This window comes from Chiloscyllium plagiosum, unplaced genomic scaffold (genome assembly GCF_037043375.1).
Source record: "Chiloscyllium plagiosum isolate Xiang-an unplaced genomic scaffold, Cpla_swu_hap1 HiC_scaffold_20, whole genome shotgun sequence".
Taxonomy (NCBI): domain Eukaryota; kingdom Metazoa; phylum Chordata; class Chondrichthyes; order Orectolobiformes; family Hemiscylliidae; genus Chiloscyllium; species Chiloscyllium plagiosum.
In genome coordinates this window covers 16,470,899-16,492,521 of record NW_028270158.1, presented here as the reverse complement: position 1 = coordinate 16,492,521, position 21,623 = coordinate 16,470,899, and the positions used below count along the sequence as shown (strand labels likewise).

At 39.2% G+C, this 21,623-nt stretch overlaps 1 protein-coding gene across 3 annotated transcripts in view; it reads left to right on the top strand.

Moving 5' to 3' along the window:
• The window catches only part of gtf3c1 (general transcription factor IIIC subunit 1), a 73,508-nt gene that overhangs the window by 8,136 nt on the left and 43,749 nt on the right, over positions 1-21,623 (top strand). For 2 of the 3 annotated variants that reach the window (XM_043711959.2, XM_043711958.2), the window contains exons 5-16: positions 1,351-1,447; positions 2,785-2,908; positions 3,966-4,121; positions 6,480-6,595; positions 7,940-8,378; positions 11,211-11,428; positions 12,211-12,350; positions 13,168-13,321; positions 13,549-13,652; positions 13,955-14,139; positions 15,172-15,510; positions 20,722-20,867. In XM_043711959.2, coding sequence (XP_043567894.2) covers positions 1,351-1,447; positions 2,785-2,908; positions 3,966-4,121; positions 6,480-6,595; positions 7,940-8,378; positions 11,211-11,428; positions 12,211-12,350; positions 13,168-13,321; positions 13,549-13,652; positions 13,955-14,139; positions 15,172-15,510; positions 20,722-20,867 — 2,218 coding nt within the window. Of the gene's footprint in view, positions 1-1,350; positions 1,448-2,784; positions 2,909-3,965; positions 4,122-4,385; positions 4,725-6,479; positions 6,596-7,939; positions 8,379-11,210; positions 11,429-12,210; positions 12,351-13,167; positions 13,322-13,548; positions 13,653-13,954; positions 14,140-15,171; positions 15,511-20,721; positions 20,868-21,623 lie in introns of those variants that run through there. The other variant, XM_043711960.2, reaches the window with a different exon arrangement.

The following is a 21,623-nucleotide window of genomic DNA, read 5'->3' as shown; positions in this document are numbered from 1 at the left end:
TCTTCTTCCTTTAGAAGTTAATGCATGTTGGGATTTTTAAGAAGCCATGTTACTCTTGCTGTTTAGCTCTTTTTGTCCATCCTGGAACAGGCGGCTTAACTAGCCTGTTCCTGTGCCGTGAAAGCTTTGTGATGCTATGGACACACTGTACTACATCAGACGCCAGACTTATGGCAAGACTCTGCTTAAAAGCACTGTGGACTGCTATTGGCATAGTGAGTGCAAAACCCTGTCCCTTCATTGCTCACCATTTCTTTTTTACTAACTCTTTGGATGTATGTGTTTCTGGCAAGACTATCACTTCTTGTCCATCCCTTTTTGACCTTGGGATTACGATGGTGAGCCAGTTTCTTGAATTGCTGCAGTCCATATGGTAAAGACACACCCAAAGTGCTGTTAATTTCACTCTCAGTCTAATTTTATTGTTACTAAAAGCAGACAATTAGGAAGGCAATTGGTATGTTCACCTTGAAGCACAGGGTTGCTTCAATTGTACAGAACTTTGGTTAGTTCACACCTGGAGTAATTTGTGCAGTTTTGTTCCCCCTTACCTTGTTAAGAATATTGTCATTGAGAGTGTGAGATAAAGGTTTGCAACTTGTGTTCCTGATGAAAAGATTTGAAATACTGGGTCAGTATTCCCTAGAGTTTCAAAGAATGGGGTGAAGAGAGTCATTTTGGACCCATCGCATTATCTGCTTTTTTCTCTACACAGATGCTGCTGGACATCCTGAGTTTTGCCAGAACTTTCTATTTTTATTTCAAATTTCCAGCATCCGCAATGTTTTGCTTTTAGTAAAAGGGCTAAGCAGCATAAATGTTTCCCCAGTTGGTGAGTTTAGAAACATTGGACAATTTCAGAATAAGGGGGAAACCATTTGGGACCAAGAAAAGGAAAATTCTTTTTACAAGGAAATTCCAATATCTTTGGAATTCCCTACCCCAGAGGGCTGTGGAAACTCAGTTATTGACTATTTCCATAGTAAAAATTGACAGATTTCTGAAAAATGTGTAATGGCAATGGTGTGGGGGAAAGCGATTTTGATATGGATGATCAGCTATGATACTAATGATTGGTGGAGCAGGCTCAGCAGGCCGGATGGCCCACTCTTGCTTCTATGTTCCAATGAATACCTTGCATTTTTAGTACTGATCAAGGGTCAAGAAAATGTTAACTCCTGAGTGAGCTGAAAAGTTTTCATGACCTGAAAGTAGCAAGTTTACACTGTTGCTGCATGGAGCTTCCTTTGGTTTAAGTGGGTTTTGTGTAACCTGTGTTGTTCCACTTGATGATGTTATGAAATTTGCTCATTCTTTATTCATTGCTTCACTTTTCTATCCATTATGCAGGAGAAGCAAATATGATATTTTAATGGAAAAAATCTCCCATATCCTTGTCAACCGGCCCAATCAGATGGAAATCATGTTGACTCTCAGGGATGAGCTGGTAGGTTTTTCAAAAGACAATCAGTGGCATAATATGGTGGGGTGGAAGGTTGAGGTGCTGGCGGTCATGGTTTATCATTTTGTTTCTATGCAACTTATCTTTGGTAGCTTTCTGTTCTGATTCTTGATATAATTTCCATTGATGTCGGAGGGTACAGTGTTTTTTACTGTCTCTGGTGCACTTGTGTTAGCAATAGTTGTCGTTAATGTGCCGTGCTGGCCTCCCTGTGGAAGTTGTCATTTGTCCTAAACACCAGATAAAGTCTTTGGAACAAACTATATCACTTTGAATAAGTCATTCTTCAAGTGTGATCCCACTGACTCTCATCAGTTGTTCCAGTCTGCAATATATAGTTTTTGGGGGAGAGGCAGGAAGGCATTAAAACCAATAAATGTAAACACTGTAATGCTGGAAATAACAGCTCAGGCAGCATCTGTGGAGAGAAAACCCAAGTTCCTTTCTTGGGTCCCTGACCTTTTATTGCAATACTGAATGTATTCTGACGAAAGGTCAATGACCTGCAACATCAATATTGTCTTCCCCTGCATAGGTGCTGCCTGAACTGATTATTTCCAGCACTTTCTACTTCAATTTAAGATTTCAGCCTCCACCAAATTTTGCTTTTGATGTCCAGCCAAACCTTTATCTTTGACTGACTGGTGATGACAAATTGCTTTTACTTGATTTTTAAGTACCCGACTCACTAAATATTAAAGCAGCAAGAAAACGTGTGGGTGAAATAATCTGTTAGAAAAGTTCTTTGTGAAACCAGCGATAATAAGTCATTATTTTATTGAAGAGTTGTATCATTGATATTACTCCACCACACTTCATGTAGTGAGAGAATTTTTGAAGCTTTGCAAAGAAACCTTGAAATAATGGTTTGTCTTTGAATAAAAGCTTCAGATATAAGATATCTGGAATTTAACTGTAGCCTTTTCTTCTCCTCAAGAATTTGGTATCAGGTTCTAAGTGGCAAAAGTGTGTTACATTCCTTAAATAATACTTTGACTTTTTTTGCAATTGTTTTGGCTTTTGTGGTTTGTTATTTTAAGATTATCTTTTTGAAAATGACACATCTGTTCACCTGTTTTCACCTGCATTTATATCTGACCAAAAACAAAATCGGCAACAGATTTACTTTTAATTATGCAACTTGTCAAATTATTTGTTCCCAGTAGGGAAATATACCTACACCACTTTATTAAGCCAAACAATGAAACCACTCAAAATGTACTGGTGTTATTTTTAGTTCCTTTTTTTTATTTGATTAAATATGTAATTGTATACACGAAAGACCATTTCTTTGAACTACTTTCTGTCTACTTTCTGTTTAGAGTCTTTGTGAGAGAACATTTAAGAAGCTTTATCAGTATATGGTGACTGGTGGAATAGCCAAGGTGGTTGCTGTTCCCCTCAAAGACCTGAATCCTGAGGGAGGACCATGTGTGACAAAGAAAGGTAATCAAGACTTAATTTATATTTGACAACTGCAGTGTCCCATCCTTATCCGTAGTGCAGGTTAGATGTTGGTTTGGATAGCTAGAGGTTTACAGTACAATCTTGATAGAGCTGGTTTAACTGAACGTTGTTAGCCTCTGGTTATACTGTCACCTCCAATTCAGAATTTCCGACATGCTAGTGCAAGAGTTTGATATAATTTTAGGGGCCCTAATTTTCCTCCAGAATGCACTGAAGACCTGTGATATGATTTCCCCCACATGGATGACCTGCAGCTTCAAGTAGAAATCCAAGCCGTTGTGAACTCGGGATTTGAGAACTTTCTTACCTTAACTTTCTAACCTTAACCCTGAACCTGAATAATATGTTAAGGTAATTGTTACCTGTGATCCAGCATCTTTTTAAAAGAAAATTTCTTATACCTACTGCACTTCACACATTCTCAGGCTATAGTCTCTGATCTGTATCTGTAGATATTGAAATTTGTATGCCAGGATAGGGATGAGTTTTTGTAGTCTTATCTATATCTTGCACTGTGACTCAGTAGTGCCTATTTTAGAAACTGGATTCAAAATTATTCATTAGGAACAAATTGTTGTAAGTCCTTTTAGTAGCATTTCATGTGAAATAATGAAATTGAATCTGAACAATGGGTGAAAACTTTGATAAGTTATCACCTTAAAGAGAGCCAATATCCAGCAGTGGAATTTTAATATTTCTGTATTGTAACATCAGTAGTTGATTTGCTGAATTGCCAATCTAAATTTGATCTCAATCTTGTGAATTCATTCTAGTTGTGATATGATAGATTTGGCCTCTTGTCCAAGCTCGAATTAAAAATTTTCAAAGGCTAGAGAGAAACCATTGCAGTATGCATACCCAGCAAATGTGCAATTGCCTTATTTTGGTGTCAGATAAGATTTTGAAATATCTCTTTGTAGATTAAATATGATTTTATTTCAGGTCTAATGATAACTGATGTCCAAATACTTAACATGAAGGGAATGAATTGGAACTCTAAAGAATTTAGTGTTGAAGTGACCATTACTGTTTTCAGGAACTCAGATTATTGTTCGATGTCTGAAACTGATAAAGCCATATGGGAAAAAGGTAGATGATGAAGATGACGACGACGACGATGAAGATAATAAGACAGTTGAAAGAATGGATGTCGTTTATGAGCGAGATATGCTTACCCAGGCTTACGAATTAAGTGAGTTTGAAAAATTGTGGCAAGCTGTAAGTCTGCATTTTAGACAAGTCACTCATTTATGTACTGCCTTTGACAGATTATGTGCAGGTTTTCCTGCAGATAATACATATCCCTTGTATGTGCTGAGAATTCAAAGCTGAAGAAATGTTGCAATGAAAATACTCTAAACTTGTTTTATGAATTTATTTATTTTATTCTAACTGTATCCAACAGCCACTTAGTGAGCAAGAAGAGATCCTTTTCAACTAAGTACAGAAGAACCTTGATTATCTGAAGGACAAAGGCGGGGATTATTTCATTCCATTAATTGAATTCCAGATAATCGAATGCCGGCTGACATAGTTTATCCAAGCATCGGGACCTTGTGATCTTGCCGGATAATTGAATGCCACACCCTGTGTGTAGCAAGCCCAATGTAGGAAACTTTGTGCATCAAAAATGCAGTGGGTTGAATTTTGCAAAGAACTGCAAAAAAAAAGTCCTTGCTGCTGGGCTCATGTATAAGTAGCCAACCTATGGGGCTTAACAATTGATTGCTGGAGTTGAGGGCTGGAAGGAAAGAAAGAGGTTTGGTTGCTTTCAACTAAACAGAACAGCTGATTGGTGAGTGTATCCAGTATTTAAAGTAAAAGAAAAATCTTAAGTTTGTGTTCAGGCCTCTAGTCTTTTTCTCTCTCTCAAAAATAGCTTGTTACCTATAAGATTGATACAGCTATAAAATAATTGCAATAACATGTAAAGAATAGGGATACTGGAGTGAATAAATAATAAATTAAAAATGACAGTGATGGCAGACTGGGTGATATATTAGTACTGCAGCATGTGGGAGATGCTGGACATCAAGGTGATCTAGAGAGAACACCACTTTACATGTGTTTGCAGTTTAAGTAACTTTGAATCTGAGTTGACCAGTAGACTGACCTGCAGACATTGCACCATATCAGGGAGGGGGTAAGTTACCTGGATACTTTGTGAGGTGTGACCATGATCTGGAGGGGTGTGAATAAAAGTCTGGAAAGTGGAGTTAAGAATTTTCAGATCAGCCATGACTTTGTTGAATTATGGAGTGGATTTGATGAGCTGATGGCCTACTTCTGCTGTACGTCTTATGGATCTTTGGAAAAGGCACCTACAAAGACCTAGCAATCTCTGTTGCTGGTTTCCCCTCTACTTAATAACATTGTAAGCCTGGCTATTTTTAAGGGAATCTCCAGAAATATAGCAGCATGACATCAGCAAGCAGAGTAAACATCCAATTACATAGCAATATTCTCTGGGACAGCAAACCAGGAAATTTAAATATCTCATTATCTTGAACATTTTAAAATTTCAGATTGTGAGATAAATTATTTGATGGAGCTTAAAGATGCATATTTTTAGAAAAATAAAATGCAATTCTTAAAGAAATGCAGTGGAGAAATTTAGATTACACCAAATATGATATAAATTTTTAAGGCTAATTCCATGTGATCTAACTTTGCTAACCAGTGTATCATGCAGAACTTTGTCAAACGCCTGGCTAAAGCCCATATAGATAACCATCAGCTCTACCTTCATCAATCTTCTTTGTCACCTCTTCAAAATGAAAAGAATGAAGCCTCAAAATGAGGCTTCACCAGTGGCTCACTGATGAGGTTACCTGGCATGGTGCGAAATATCTGAAAATAAACCTGCCAGCTCAGCAAGCAAACTTACAACCTGAACCTCAACCTGAGCTAAAAATTTTCTCAAAAATCACAGAGTATTTAACTTTAGTTATTAACTTGTTTAAAAAGCCAGTTCTAGTTCATTCAATACAATGTGTGATGTTTTCATAGATTTTCAGAGTGAGACCAACAAATTTCATCCATTTGCTGATTCTGAGGGGACTGTATGCTGTACCTTCTGTAGAATTGTAGCACTGCTGACAACAACTTCTGGATCCTGACACACATCTAAGCATGTGCAGATTGCTGTCATTTTTGCTGAGTTTATTGATTATAAATGTTCAAAATCTGGGCCAAAAGAACAGTCAACTAATAAATAATTATAATGTGGACAGCAAAGTCCTTATTTGGGTTGGTGGCTGGAAGGATATTTTAAGTGTAAATCTGAAATGCTCCAACATTCTCTGAAGTGATATTGGGAAACAAAGGCACTACAACTGAGTTTCAGAATATTGAAAGGGTAGTCCAGGAGTAGGACAGTGTATGATATGATTGACGAAGTGGCCTTTTTATATTTGGAAAATCAACGCACTTCATGTTGACTACTTTTAAATGTAGTTGCTATTGTAGCACACTATGAAGATTCAGTGACATGGTGACATTTTAAACTTTTTCCTTTTGAAAGATATCATTATTTTCTTGGCATTTCTAGTTGAAAGAAGAGGCACCAAAGGAATTTCACAGACCGAAATCCGATTGGCATTGAATGTTGGCAAACTTGAAGGTCGGATGTTGTGCCGTTTGTTGGAAAGATACAAAGTTATTACGGTAAAGCATGGAAATGGGTTTATATCAATCCTAATCAGATTACAAAAGGATAAAATTGTTGCTTCATGTTTACAATCCACTTTTTGCACCACCTATACTACTCCATTCCTGGCTTCACAGTATTTTGTTTTCTCCTCCTTCCTTACTGCTATATGGTATAATTTGGATGGTCTGATATAAATCTAAAATAACTAAATGACCATCTACACATTAAACACATTAAACCTTCACACCAATAGTTGGTGGGGTGTCAATGGAATCTTATTAAAATTAAAGAAACAATGAAGTCTCTTGGATGCTGGGGACAGTCTCTCTTCAGCATTGATTTGGTGACACATTTTTTTTAATGGGGATTGAGATTGAGTTGATCCTTTTGTAGGTTCTGTATCTAAGCCAAGGCGGGTTTGCAATATATAAGGCCACTAATGATTGAGCAGTTAGTTAAACTCTTTGACATGACCGAATTTGGTTTTGTATGGAGAGGAGCTTTTCCCCATTTTGTTCTAGTTTATCCTGAAAGCCAATGTCCAAATGGATAGGTTAGTTCTAGCAGATGTATTTTTGAATGTAAAAGCTTTGGAATTCCAGGGCATCTGTTTTCTCAGCACAAGTTTCGAACCAGGATTCTATCCACTTAGACTTGAAGCTTAATGTAGCTCGAAGGTACCTTGCCAGTAGCATTCACTATAATATTTTTTGCCACGACGCGGATCTTCAAGCTGCCTGTATGGCAGTGGCTTCCAGTGGCAGAAACTATTTTCTGGCATGTACAGCCCTTCCCATGGGCTATGCAGTCTCGAGGGAACGTTGTTCAGCATAATCCTCTTGACCCCCTCCAACCAGTTTCCCGCCAGGAGGAGCAGAGCACAGCTGCTAAACCTGAGGTGCCCACAGACCGTTTTAGACTAAAGAGTATTTTAACAGAAAGTTCATCAGCTCTGACCAAAACCTTGACCCCTGCATGCTAGCGACATTGACTCCCTCAGGCTGATTTGTTAGGAAATGTTTGGAGCTTTTTTCTTAAAGTTTCACCAAGAAGATTATAGTTGGCAGTCCCTTGGAAAGCACATCTTGGCCACATGCTCTTGAAGTGGGAAAACCTTTCATCTTGCCCCTGCCCTGTGGAAAAATTTCCCACTGGAAATTAAACGGTTGCAGCCAATTGAGTGGAACTCCACCTTCACTAGGTACATCTCATCCTCTCGAGTCCCTTGGGAAGGACGTGTTGTCTTTCCACTCGACTTCCAAATATTTTGGAGTCCAAATTGATAAAACTGCAGGTGCATGAGAACGGACAGTTAATGTATTTCCTGGTTCTAAGTGCAAGTGGCCTTTCTGTAACAGGGCTTCATGGAAGACGAAGGTCGTCAGCGCACAACTAAATACGTGGCTAAGACATTTGTGGAGCAGAGTGAACTGAGCAAGCAATTTGAAAAGGAAAAGGCCAGAAGCGAGCGTTTGGCAATAACTAGTTTCCTGCCCCTTCATCATGCCGAACCGGAACCTGTCCCCCAGCAAGCTGTAGTACCAGTGAAGGACTTGCCTGAGAGGGAAGGTGTGCTGCAGGATTTATCAGAAGGCTCATCAAAGGCAAATCATGATCGAAAGCAGCCTGTGAAATTACCACCAGTCCCTGTGCAGGGCAAACAGTCTTCTCATTCAGAGCACAGAGGGAAGAAATGTACTACCTCTCAGAAATTATATAAAGGAAAGAAATTAGTTAAAAGTGCACTATTAAGAAAGCTCAAACTGAGAAAAGGTCGCAAGTCAAAATTGGGAAAAGGTCAGTGAATTGTGATTTTTTTTTGTACCTTATAGTGAATTATTTATATTGCAACAAAATCTTTTAATTGGTCAGGATTTTTGGTAAGAATTGTGGACATTGATATCTTAAGTTGCTTGATGTTTTGCTATTGCAAACTGTTCCAATTATTTTAAGTCACAGTTAAATAAACAAAAATTGGTTGTCTCTTTGGGAATCATCTGATGCAACATATACTGCAATGCATGTAAAATCACATATTGGAGAACTTTTTTTCTCCTTCTAGTGTGATAATAAAGTGGTGTATTTCTTTGCAAAGTATTTGATTTCTATTGAAAGTGATGAATGTGCCAGGACCTTTTAGGCACGTATTTGCTTCCATCTTTATTTGTCACTGTTCATAAACGAGTTTATGTTGCCAGTGCAAGAGAATCAAGAGATCCTGTGTGATTTTCTCTCAGCCCAAGAATCATCCTGGTTGTGTGACCTTCCCTGTCTTGTTCTGATTCATGAAATCCTGTGTCAATCTAGGTTCTATTCTGCCTACTTCCTGTTTTGATCCCAGCTGATGTTTGTGCTGGTCAAGTCAATCTCAGAATTAAATCTAACTGCTTGATTGTATTTCATTTTCCTTTAATTTAATGTAGTGATCTTTCATGGAAACATAAGCACAGCCGGCTGCAGGTTTATTTTTAACAATAAAACAGAAGTTAAAACAATAATAAAACAAACAGTCAAAATGTAGTTATTTAGGTATTTTCTAGTCAGCCAGTTCAGAGATATTACTATACACCTATGGAAAAGGTGGAACTTGAAACCTGGCCACTATCTAAATACAACAGTTTAAAAAATTTCAATTACCTGGTGAAACAAAATCTCATCTACTCCCCAACACCATAACTTTACAGTTAACCAACATCCAGAGTAACTTTCCAATTAAATCTATATGTTGATTTTAACTACTGCTTTGGTTCTGTGAGCTGCAAAGCCTTTTTCTTTGACTCTCAAAACTGAGATTTTCGATTTTCTCAGCTTTGAATCCAATGCAATTTCTAACCAAACACTCCAGGTTTGAATGCTTTCAGAAACTAAAACCCTTACACTGAGGTAATTAATTCGGTGAGCTACTTTGAACAAACTCCTTTTCTAGGAAAAGCTGTTCTTGCATTTGACCTCTGTTGGGCAGTTATGGAACTGAATTCAGAAGTTTTTAATTAAAACTTTACTAAAGTTTGCTCATCCTAGTCTCTGCTAAACTGATGGCTTAATGATTTCTGTTTCTTAACCTCAGTGTAAACAAATTTCCTTAACCCTCCAAGGGTCTTTGTCATCTACTTTCTAATACAAGATTACAGTACTGGAAAGACTGACCTAGTTAGTTATTAAACTCATTCACACAAATAGACCAAATCCATATGCCACGAGTTTAAAATGGAAAAACTTTTTTAAAAAAAAAATCACCTTTCATCACACTGCTATATTGTGACTATTGGCCTGTTCTGGTCCTAAGTGTATTGAACTACACTTGAAGGACAAGGATCCCCAATCACATTTTATGAAAGTGATACATCAGGTAATAAGAGTTAAAGACTTGGTGAAAAATTGAAAATGTTGCAGAGAGTTTCACCGAATTTCAGTCATGCTGAGAATAGTTGTTGGCACAAACAATCTATTTCATTTGATAAAATCATAGTTAAATTGTTAAAATACAATTTAATGAAATATAAATTGGTACATATCTTGTGTTAATCCAGCTATTAATCGTGACACGGTTATGTTGTGATATTAATGAGATTAGCCCCCAAGAGCTACCTCGGCCACTACAGGGATTGAACTGGCATTATTAAGCAACCCTCCAACCAACCGAGCTGAACAGTCTTATGCCAAAGCACAGATGAATATGGTTGTGACTCAACAACACAATGGCTCAATGGTTAGCACTGCTGCCTCACAGTGGCAGGGGCCTGGGTTTGATTCCACCCTCAGGCAACTGTCTGTGTGGAGGTTGCACATTCTGCCCATAGTTGTGTGGGTTTTCTCCAGGTGCTCCGGTTTCCTCCCACAGTGCAAAGATGTGCAGGTTAAGTGGATTGGCCAGGGTAAATTGCTCATAGTGTTCAGGGATGTGCAGGTTAGGTGGGTTAGCCATAGGAAATGCACGGTTACAGGGATAGGGTAGGGAGGTGGGTCTGGGTGTGATGCTCTTCGGAGGTAGACTATGGACTGGATGGGCTGAATGGCCTGCCTGTGCACTATACCGATTCTCTAATTCTAAAATCCGTATTCCCTCTTAGAGCAAATATTTTCTTTGCATGTAGACAAACTAATCTGAAGTCTCTTGTCTATTATAATTGGTCTTTGCACACCGCAAATATCCAACTGACCAAAAATGTTTTTCTCATTCTTCCAATCCAAAAATAAATATGCCCCACACAATTCAGTTCCTTCTAGTTGATCAGTGATTTAATTTATGTCATTTTTTTGTATCACCTGTATCTGCTATGATCTCTGTTTAATGGGACTTCAGTCCCAGAGGGTGATCTTTATGTATACTGAAACAGAGGATGCTCTTAATGCCAATGTAATTTAAGTGAAGAATGTTCTCCCAGTGTGGATTATACCCTTTTCATTTGTATTTGAACACACTGTAGGAAATACGGAAGATCATGTTTAACGTATCTAATGTCCCGTTTTATTTCACACTAGGGGTACATTTTCATAATTGCTTAGATCTTTGCTTATAGTTTGTGAAATATTCCTCACTGAGGAAAAAGCTCAATTGCCTGGATGTTTTTTTTTAATGTGCCAAGATGTAAATTAATAACATTTTATAATAATTTGTGTTTTATGCAGGTAGAACATTATCTGGTTCACTAAAAACAACTGCTGGGAGGATAGCTTCCCAAAACATTGCCAAAAATGTTGAAGAGTCCTCCACAGAATTTCAGCAAATAGATATTCAGTTAAACTCCTCAGAAGAGAATCCAGGCTGTACCTCTTGTACCGAAATAGTGCACGGTCTAAGTGAGGAGGATGTTGTTATTGAAGAGGTTAAAGTTGAAAAAGCAAAGGTATGCAAATAGTTTTCAGAACTAAATTAAAAATCACACAACACCAGGTTATAGTCCAACAGGTTTAATTGGAAGCACTAGCTTTCGGAGCGACGCTCCTTCATCAGGTGATTGTGGAGAATAAGATCGTAAGACACAGAATTTATAGCAAAAGTTTACAGTGTGATGTAACTGAAATTATACATTGAAAAATACCTTGATTGCTTGTTATGTCTCTCATCTGTTAGAATGACCATGATAGTTTCACTTCTTTCATATGTAAATCACAAAACTTTTTTAAAAAGTTATATTCTCACATTAACTGTAACAATTGGTGTCAGCCCAGATAAGATGTTGAAGGTGTTAGCCTCCTGTGTTCTGTTGTCTGTGCCATAATGTTTAGACTGATTCTAATCTAAAAAAATGAATTAACAGAGTCTTACATAGATTTCACAGTTTTCAGAACAGTTCAGACCTCAGTATTATCGTGTTTCTCCGTGTAATCACATGGACCCACTTTATGTTCAGCTTATTACAGTATCTAGGATAGTAATGTGTGGCCAGCACATTATAAAATAGCAAAGTCTAACCAGTTTTGTTGATTATCTATTTTATTAATTGACGATCCTGCTACATTGCATGTTTTTTTTTTTGCTGCAGTTTTCATTTAGTGGATGTTCAAACTAGTGATGTGTATGTATGGTATGTTTGGACTTGCCATTCAATTGGGTTCAGATAGTATCTTAAGCTTGGATGGTATTTATTATCATTCATATGAATGTTTTTTACATTTATCTTCTCAGGAGAAGGGACTTGGAAAGAAAAGGAAACCATGTAAGGAGACCCAGTTAAAGAGGCCTCATGAAACTTTTAGGATGCTAAAACGCCAGAACATGATATTAGAAGCTGTGCGGAATTTGAAATTGATTGAAAGTCTGTTTTCGTAAGTTTTATTGCATTATGTCAACATATGAATCTCGAGTAAGTCTGTTGAAGCTTTACCAAACAACTGTTTCATTAATGCAATTGTTTCTGGAGAAGCAACTGTCAAAATTTATTAAGATGTCATTTATTTCTAGACTTGCAACACATTAAAAAGTTTTACTGCAAATACTGATGATTCAATATTACTTTTTGTTTGAAACACAACCTTTCTTTGAAATGGATTAGACACAACATGATGCAAAATCCATCTGAATGCCTTTCTGTATTTCTGCTTCTGTTATAGCATTGAGCATTTGCAACAGATTACAACAAATAAATCACTACTAAGTGAATAAATGAAACGAGCCGTGATATATTGTTGTGTTTTAAAAAATACTTTAAAGAGATAACGAACATGTTTAACTTCACTTTCTTTGAACCTGGATGAACTGCTTTCAGAATTCATTTAACTTCTTTTGATCTTAAATTATGGTATAATTTTTTCAGATTTCTTCGACGCACCCATGTCAATGTGTCATCTTCGCTTGCATGGGCAATATGATTATACCTGCAACTTTAAAAGAGCCCATAATGTATTTACCTGTTGTGCCAACTGAAACTAATGTTGCTGGAGGCAATTACTTAAGAGTGAGATAGGGGGAGGGGAGACAAAGATAGTCCAAAAATTGGTTTAGCAAATATGCATTGAATTACATTCGAGACAGTTTGATGTTTAACTATTAAGCCCATGTTTCTTTCAGACAACCCAATAATGTAGGTAGCTAGTAGAAAGTAGAATTTACTTGTAGAAAAATGTTATTTTGTTTCTCCTCCAGGCTACAGAAGATGATCATGGAGGAGGAGAAGCAGGATGGTGTCATCACCAGGTGCTGTAAGAAATCTATCGTGCGAATGGTCCACAAGTTGTCACAGGAGGGACTACTCCGACTCTTCCGTACCACAGTTATACAAGATGGTATCAGCAAAAAGGTTCAAATGAAAGCTAATTGTTTTTCCTGTGTACACTATAATTTAAAAACTTGCTAAACTTCGGCAAATCACTTTGTATCGATATTAATGAATAAAGTGAATGTTTTATATCTTATATAAAGGAATCTATTAAGGATCTTTGTACAGTAGTTTCAATTTCCAAAGATGATATTTTCACACCTCACGCATGCATCTAGTTAAAATTTCTCTGTTTCAATGCTACCTAGGTGGAGTTTGTGGCCCATCCGTCTGTGCTTCCCAATGATCCACTTGTGAGTAGTGCAATTGAACAAGTTCGATTTAGGATCTCCAGTTCTTACACCGTGCACAGGTCAGTAGCTAATGAGTTATTTTATACCAGCTACAATTTCTGAATTGTTTGGGGTTGTACATTCTTAAGAGCGAACAGCAGCTTGATTTTATATATCCCTTTCAGTTTAGGGAAAAGAGTTTTGCTTTTAATTTGTAGGTGGCTAGTTTGCCTTTCTTTCTCACTGAAATGAAACTAGCGAGTTAAAAGCTAACATGAACAGGAAATATGGCAAAAGTGTGATGTGGTGCTACTGCATGTGTGCAGATGGGTCATGGTGTTGTATTTGCAGTGGGATTATAAACTCCTTTTTTGCTTTATAGAATGAAAATGTTGCAACTCCATGCCCAGAAAGAAAAGGAGAAACAAGCAAGAGAGAGTGCTTCAGTGATTGCATCATGTGGTTCTGAGCAAAACAGGAATGCGGAGACCACCAGCAAATGCTCCACAAGTAAAACTGATGAGAAAATGGGTGTCACCCCTCTGAAAAACTACCATCCTCTTATAGGTAAAAATAAATTGCATGTGTGTTTAGAGAGCTATCATAGTTAGTTACTTTTTGCAGGTTAGAAGTCAATCTGTTTTAAATCTTGTTTGTAAGAATGAATGCTTAAAGCACAGAAAATATTAAATTCAGTCATAGAGATGTACAGCATGGAAACAGACCCTTCGGTCCAACCTGTCCATGCCGACCAGATATCCCAACCCAATCCAGTCCCCTGCCAATTCAAAACTAAGCCTGCAATCCTGCTCTGTTCTTCATTACAGGCTTTTTACGTTATTCAAATATTTAGCCTGATTTTCAAGTGGGTCTTTTTTTGTAACAAATGGTGTTCATGAGCCTACAAATCTCTGCAAAAAGTAATTGTTTAAGTCTGTCTTCTCATCATCTTAAATTTCAAATTGATGACTCTCCATTTCTGACTCCCAAATAACTACGTGATCTTTCCCAGTTTACTTCATCAAATCCTCAGTTGAATCGCCTTCAGGGTTTCCTTTGCTCCAGTAAAAAGAATTCCTATTTTTGAAGACTTTCTCTGCATCCTATGGGAGAGACTAGAATAAGAGGGCACAGTTTAAAAGAAGAGGTCTCCCTTTTAAGACAGAGTATCATTTGAATGTGGAATTCTCTTTCCCAGATAGCAGTTGAGGTTTGTTCATTGAATTAATTCATCATTTTTGATGCACAAAGGAATCAAAGTTATGGGGACAGTTAGGAAGATGGAATTGAGACGACAATCAGATCAATCATTGTCTTGTAAAATGGCCAATTCATCCATAGACGTGTGTTATTCTCATGAATTTAATATTACTTGTATAATAGGAACTCAAAATTGCATAAAGCACTCTTAGGTTTAGTCCACCTGTTTTCTTTTAATTTATTAATACTTTACTCATGTACATCTTGTTGTTATTTATTCCCCTCTACATCATGCTATAGCTGTTATGCAAATTGTAATTCTGCCTGAAATAAGGGTTTTCAAAAATACATATCATTTACATGTTCACCTGTAATTTTAAAAATCTTTGTTTCCTTCAGTTCCAGGGCTTGGGCGTTCGCTCGGCTTCCTTCCCAAAATGCCTCGGCTGCGCCTGGTTCACACATTCCTGTGGTACATCGTGTATGGGCATCCTCTTCGGAAGAAGTTAGAGGAAGCAGCTGTGTCTGCACCTTCAGTCAGTGCGTCAGCGAACTCTACCCAGGAGCCTACAGCGGCAGAAGCAGAAGGCACATCCGCATCAAATGAGAATACCGAAACTGCTAAACATGGGAGCAGTCCAGCAGCTGGTGGAACAATTGCAGGAACATCAACGATTGAGATGGGTGAAGATAGCCAGTGGGAAGGGGATATAGAATATCTGCATGTCAAAGACACTGGTAATTTGAGCTTTTTATTAATCTTCAGTCATGTTCATTTCCATCATATTGAAGACATGAGTGATCAGGTTAAAGGAATGCTCGTCAAACAACTCTCATCAGTGGATCATAGTTTTATGCTTTTCACGTGATGCCCAGTCGAACAAATTATAAGTTTAGCTCATAGTTGGAATCATTTGTTAATGGCAACAGGGACTGGGTATTCTACACCATCTTAGTACTCATCTCAGGAAAATACATAAAACCAGATTTTATCAAGATGCGATTTTGGTTACTGGATGTAATTACATGGGGAGAGCCCCCCACCTCCCACCTCTGGGCAAAAACACAAAATCCTCAGGACCTCCATCCATTGGAATGATGTCAGGGTAATCAAATACTACATAAAGATTTGCAAAACTCTTTTGCAAGAGGGGCCACATTTCAACTTTACAGTCACTCGAGGGAGGCTGGTGAGATGAGGTTTGACACTCTCTGCCTCTGTCTCTGTTTTTGTCTCTAATTTCTGTCCCCTCTCCCCCATTCACACCTCCCCCATCAAAACATCTCCCTTCACAATCTCCACCCACTCACCCTTCCATTTGTACTTGTCCCCGTTGTCCTTACATCACGTACTCTCCCTCCTATTCGCATTCAACCTCTCTCATTCACTCTTCTCTCCTGGTCCAATGCTGTAAGATCTACAGTGTATCCCTTTTCAGTGGGAACTATGTTTGTGTGTACTATCACAAACTCTAAGTTGATATTGTTGTTGCAGTTATAGCACTTATTTTGACCAGTAGCCTAGTGGTACTATCGCTGGACTGTTAATCTAGAGACCCAAATGTTTTGCAATCTGGGATCAAATCCTGCCATGGCAGATGGTGTAATGTGAATTCAATAACAATCTGAACTTAAGAATCGAATGATGACCATGAATCCATTGCTGATTGTTAGAAACACCCATCTTGTTCACTAATGTCCTTTAGGGAAGGAAACCGCTATCCTTACCTGATCTGGCCTACATGTGACTCCAGGCCCACAGCAACGTTGTTGATGCTTAACTGCCCTCTGGGCAATTAAAGATGGACAATAAATGCTGGCATAAAAATTTACTAATCAGGCCATCTATATTCTCCTCCGAATATATATATATATATATATATAATATATGTATATTTATATATTACAAACAACTGGAGTCCCAGCCCTGGTCCCTGTGGAACACCACCAGTCACAGATCTCCAGTCAGAACTACATCCTTCCACTGCTATTCTGTCTTTTATGCCCAAGCCAGTTCTGTATTCCTCTTACCACCTCACCGCAGATCCACTGTAACCTCAATTCTGTATCAGCGTGCCACAAGGGACCTACTCTAAAAGCCTTGCTAAACTCCATGTAGACAACATCTATGCCCTCCCCTCATCAAGCATCTTTGTTTTCCCTGCACACAGCCATGCTGCCTATCAATAATAAGTCTGTATTTTTCCAAGTACAAGTAAATCCTGTCCCTAAAAATCTTCTCCAATTATTTTCCTACCACTGACATAAATCTCATCAGGCTTATCCTTGTTGCCCTTCTTAAACTTTGTACAACATGGGCTACTCACCAGTCCAGAAGCTCAAGTTAATGCTTTAGGGACAGCTGTTCATTTCCCACCATGGCAGCTGATGAAATTTAAATTCCGTTAAAAAATCTGGAATTGAAAGTCCGTCTCAGTAATGGTGACCGTAAAATTGATTGATTGTTATAAAAACCCATTTGGTTCACCCATTAATTGCGGAAAGGAATCTGCCGTCATAACTTGGTCTGGCCGACGTGTGACCCCAAATCTACAGTAATATACTTGTCCCCCTTAACTGTCATCTGAACTGGCCTTAGCAAGCCAATTAGAGGTAGGCAACACATGGCATTGCCAGTGGCACCCACATCCTATGAAAGGATAGATACATATTCAGACATATTCCAAGGAAATTTATTGTAAACCACAAGAGTTATTTGGTTTCATTAAACCTCGTTGAAAGCATTTTAGGGGTATTGTGTTTCCGCGTATTGCATCTTTAAATAGATATGGCATCATTGAAAGATGTTCAGAGCACAGGGAAACCTCAGTTATTGGAGTTGATGACAAAGAGGATGAAAGAAAGATTAGGGGAGTCATTCCTTTTGCCTAAATAATTAGGGACATGCATAATTTTAAAGAATGTAACTCAACTTCTATAATCTGCAAGATTGGATCTGAATTATTCTCCCTCAGCAAACCAAATATATGATGAAGCAATCCAAGATGGACCAAATTGTTCCTAGACTCTTAGGGAAATAGTTGGGTCCCTTTGAAATCTGTCTGTCTTCTTGAAAGCAAAATTTAAGAAATTATTTCTCATGTTGCTACTGTTGAAAGACCATTTAAGGAAACTAAAACCAATCACAGGAAGTTGAGAGCAGCCTAAACACTTCTGCAAAAAAACGTGGCTGGACTTGGTAAAAATCCACACAGTAAATTACCTGCTTAACTAGGTTCTAAGCAGACTCTGTGCAAGAATGCACTAAACTACAACCTACCTGCTCCACAGGGTCCTAGCAAGGACCATTTAACTGGAAGCAGTCACAATCTACTCCACCGGACCACTCAGATGTAAGAAACCTGTGAGGAAGCGGGATAAGCGTGCCGGCTTGCTAGTAAGACTGAGACTGCATGGTTCCAAGACCCCCCCTTTCCTAGCTTACTCCTAGCAAATGTACAATCTCTGGAGAACATGGTAGATAAACTCAGATCACGGCTCAGCTTCCAGCATGAACTGTGGGAACTGCTGCACACTCGGCTTCCCAGAAACCTGGCTCAACCCATCCATTCCTGACTGCGCACTTCAGGCTGATGGTTTTTCTATCCATCATGTGGACCGTACAGCATCCTCGGGTAAGACAAAGGGTGGAGGGGTTGTTTTTTAATCAACAACTGTGGTGCATGGACACTGCAACCCTGGGCAGCCATTGCTCCCCAAACCTCGAATTCCTCATCATCAAATGCCACCCCTTCTATCTACCATGGGAATTTACTGCTGCTATACTAACTGCTGTGTACATACCGCCACAAACCAGGGTTGAGGAAGCTCTGTATGTGCTGTACTCCACCACTAACACCCTAGAGACAGAACACCCCAAGGCCCTGTTTATTGTTACTGGCGACTTCAGTCAAGCCAATCTAAGGAAGGTATTGTCCAAGTACCACCAGAACATTACCTGCCCCACCAGGGGCCTGAACGTTTTAGACCACTGCTATACTGCTGTGAAAGATGCCTACCGCTCCATCCTCTGCCTTTGTTTCGGGAACTCCGACCACATTGCAGTGTTTCTTCTCCCGGCTTATCGGCTAAAGCTCAAGCAGGAGCCCCCCTCGCGGATACAGGTCTAATGCTGGTTGGTGGAGGCAGAGGACCAACTCCAGTGCTGTCTGGGCCATGTTCAAACAGTTCACAGGTACCTTGGACGAGTACGCCACCACTGTCATAGACTTTATCAGCAAGCGTATGGAGGATGGTATACCAAGGAAATCAATCCGGGTGTTCCCTAACAGGAAACCCTGGATGAATTAGGACATACAGAACCTGCTAAAAACCAGGCGTGAGGCCTTCACATCAGGAGACCCACTCAAATAGAAGGAATCCAAGTTTGACCTTTGCAGAGCCATTAAGACAGCAAGGACAAATACCAATCCAGAGACCCAGACAGACACCCGGCGATTATGGCAAGGAGTGAATGACATCACAGGTTCTAAAAAGAGACAGTGAAAGATAGCAGTTGATTACATGTCCCTCCCAGATCGCCTCATTGCCTTCTATGCTCGCTTTGAGCAGAGTTTCGGTGGAGAGGTAACACCTATTCCTGCACGTCATGATAAACCTATCCCAACAGTCACTGCATCAGAGGTCAGGTCAGTTTTCCTTCATGTGAATCCAAGGAAAGCAATGGAGTCAGATGGAGTACCAGGCCGTGCACTCAGAGCTTGTGCAGATCAACTGGCAGAGGTTTTCTCGGACATCTTCAACCTCTCCCTGCAGCAGGCCACTGTCCCTGTCAGCTTCAAGAGGGCCATCAGCATTTCTATGCCTAAGAAGGCTCATGCAGCATGTCTCAATGACTTCCTCCCAGTGGCCCTAACTTCGGTGGTCATGAAGTGCTTTAAAAGGCTGGTCATGGCATTAATCAACTCCAGTCTCTCCACTACTCTTGACCCACTCCAATTTGCCTATCGGACCAACAGATCCATGTCAGATGCCATATCACTTGCCCTTCACTCATCCCTAGAACATCTTGTCACCAAGAACAGCTACCTAAGAATCCTACTCATTGACTATAGTTCAGCCTTCAATACTATTATCCCCTGGCAATGAAACAAACTACAGACGGGAAGTGGAAGACCTGGAAAAATGGTGAACTGAGAACAACCTAGCTCTCAATGCCAGCAAAACCAAGGAACTCATTATTGACTTTCGGTGGGATGTTACTCATGTCCCCCCTACACATTAACAGCACAGAGGTGGTACGAGTGGAGAGTATCAAGCTCCTGGGAGTGGTCATCCACAACAAGCTTTCTTGGACACTTCATGTGGACACACTGGTTACAAAGGCCCAACAACTTCTCTTCTTCCTCAGGCAGTTGAGAAAATTTGGCATGACAGCAAATACCCTTGCCTAAGTTTATAGGTGCGCCATCGAGAGCATTCTGTTTGGATGTATCACTACCTGGAATGGGTTAAAGATCGGAGGTGGTTATGGAGTGTGGTAAACTCGGCCCGGACAATCACAAAGGCCAACCTCCCATCTATAGAATCCATCTGCCAGGCCTGCTGTCAATGAAAGGCCGCCAGCATTCTCAAAGATCCATCCCATCCTGGCAATGCTTTTCTACAACCTTTGCCATCAGGAGAAGGTACAGAAGCTTGAACACACACACATAAACCGGTTTTGAAAGTTTCTACCCTACTGTTGTTAGAATACTGAATGGACTTACAAACTCTTAACATTTGCCTGTACCTGTGTTTTTTTTTTGTTTTTGCCGCTGTTTACCAATATTTACTTATCTATGCTTTTTAACTCTGTGATCTGCCTGCATTGCTTGCAAGACAAAGCTTTTCATTGTACCTCAGCATACATGACAATAAATTCATTTGATTGTATTCAGTTCTTTTCCGTTTTAACTGGTCCATTTTAACTTTTTTGTTGACAAACAGTTTACGTGGATGAGGCATCATGGAAGAGAAACTGCCCTCCTTCCCCGATTCACAGAGAATTTGGATATGGTTGGGCTCTTATTAGTGACATACTGCTCTGTGTTCCCCTCTCTATCTTTGTCCAGATTGTACAAGTCAGCCACAAGGTAACACTATTGTGCATTTTTTTCTGAACCAGCTGTTATATTGAGTATTAAATTTGCCATTAACAGAACAGTTAGGAGTACAATGTGCCAAGTGGCAGTCATAAATCTGTAGACAGAAAAGGGCAACACAAGTATAGACATCAGGCAGAGCACTGAAATATTGGAAGAAAAATGGGAGGAGATATCAGGGTCCCCAGCAGTAATTTTCAAATCCTTTGGCCACAGGTAAGATGCCAGAGGACTGGAGGACTGCTGTTGTCCTGTTATGTGTTTTTAAAGAAAGGAGCAAGGAATTCACGACATAATTAATTACAGGCCAGTCAGACTAAAGGAGTGGTGGGAGAATTATTAGAAAGAGTTCTGAGGGACAGAATATATCTTGGAGGCATGGATTAATTGGAGATGGTCAGTGTAGATTTATTAAGGGAAGGTCATCTTTGACAAATTTGATTAAATTAGTTTGAGGAGGTACACAGGAGTATTAATGAGAACAATGTATTTGTTCTGGTCTGCGTCAAACTTAGCAAGGCTTTTAATAAGATCCCTCATGATAGAATGGTCATGGAAGTAAGAGCCCGTGGAATCCAAAGCAAAATGTCATCACAATCCTGACTTTGTGGCTTTGGTGAGTTGCATTTCCATCAGCGCTTCAAACCACAATATTTATACAGCTGTTAATGTTGTTCCTGGTCATTGTAACCCCCTAGATGTTGGCGAGGCTTCAGCAAAGGATGATGCCTTTGAATGTTAAGAAGA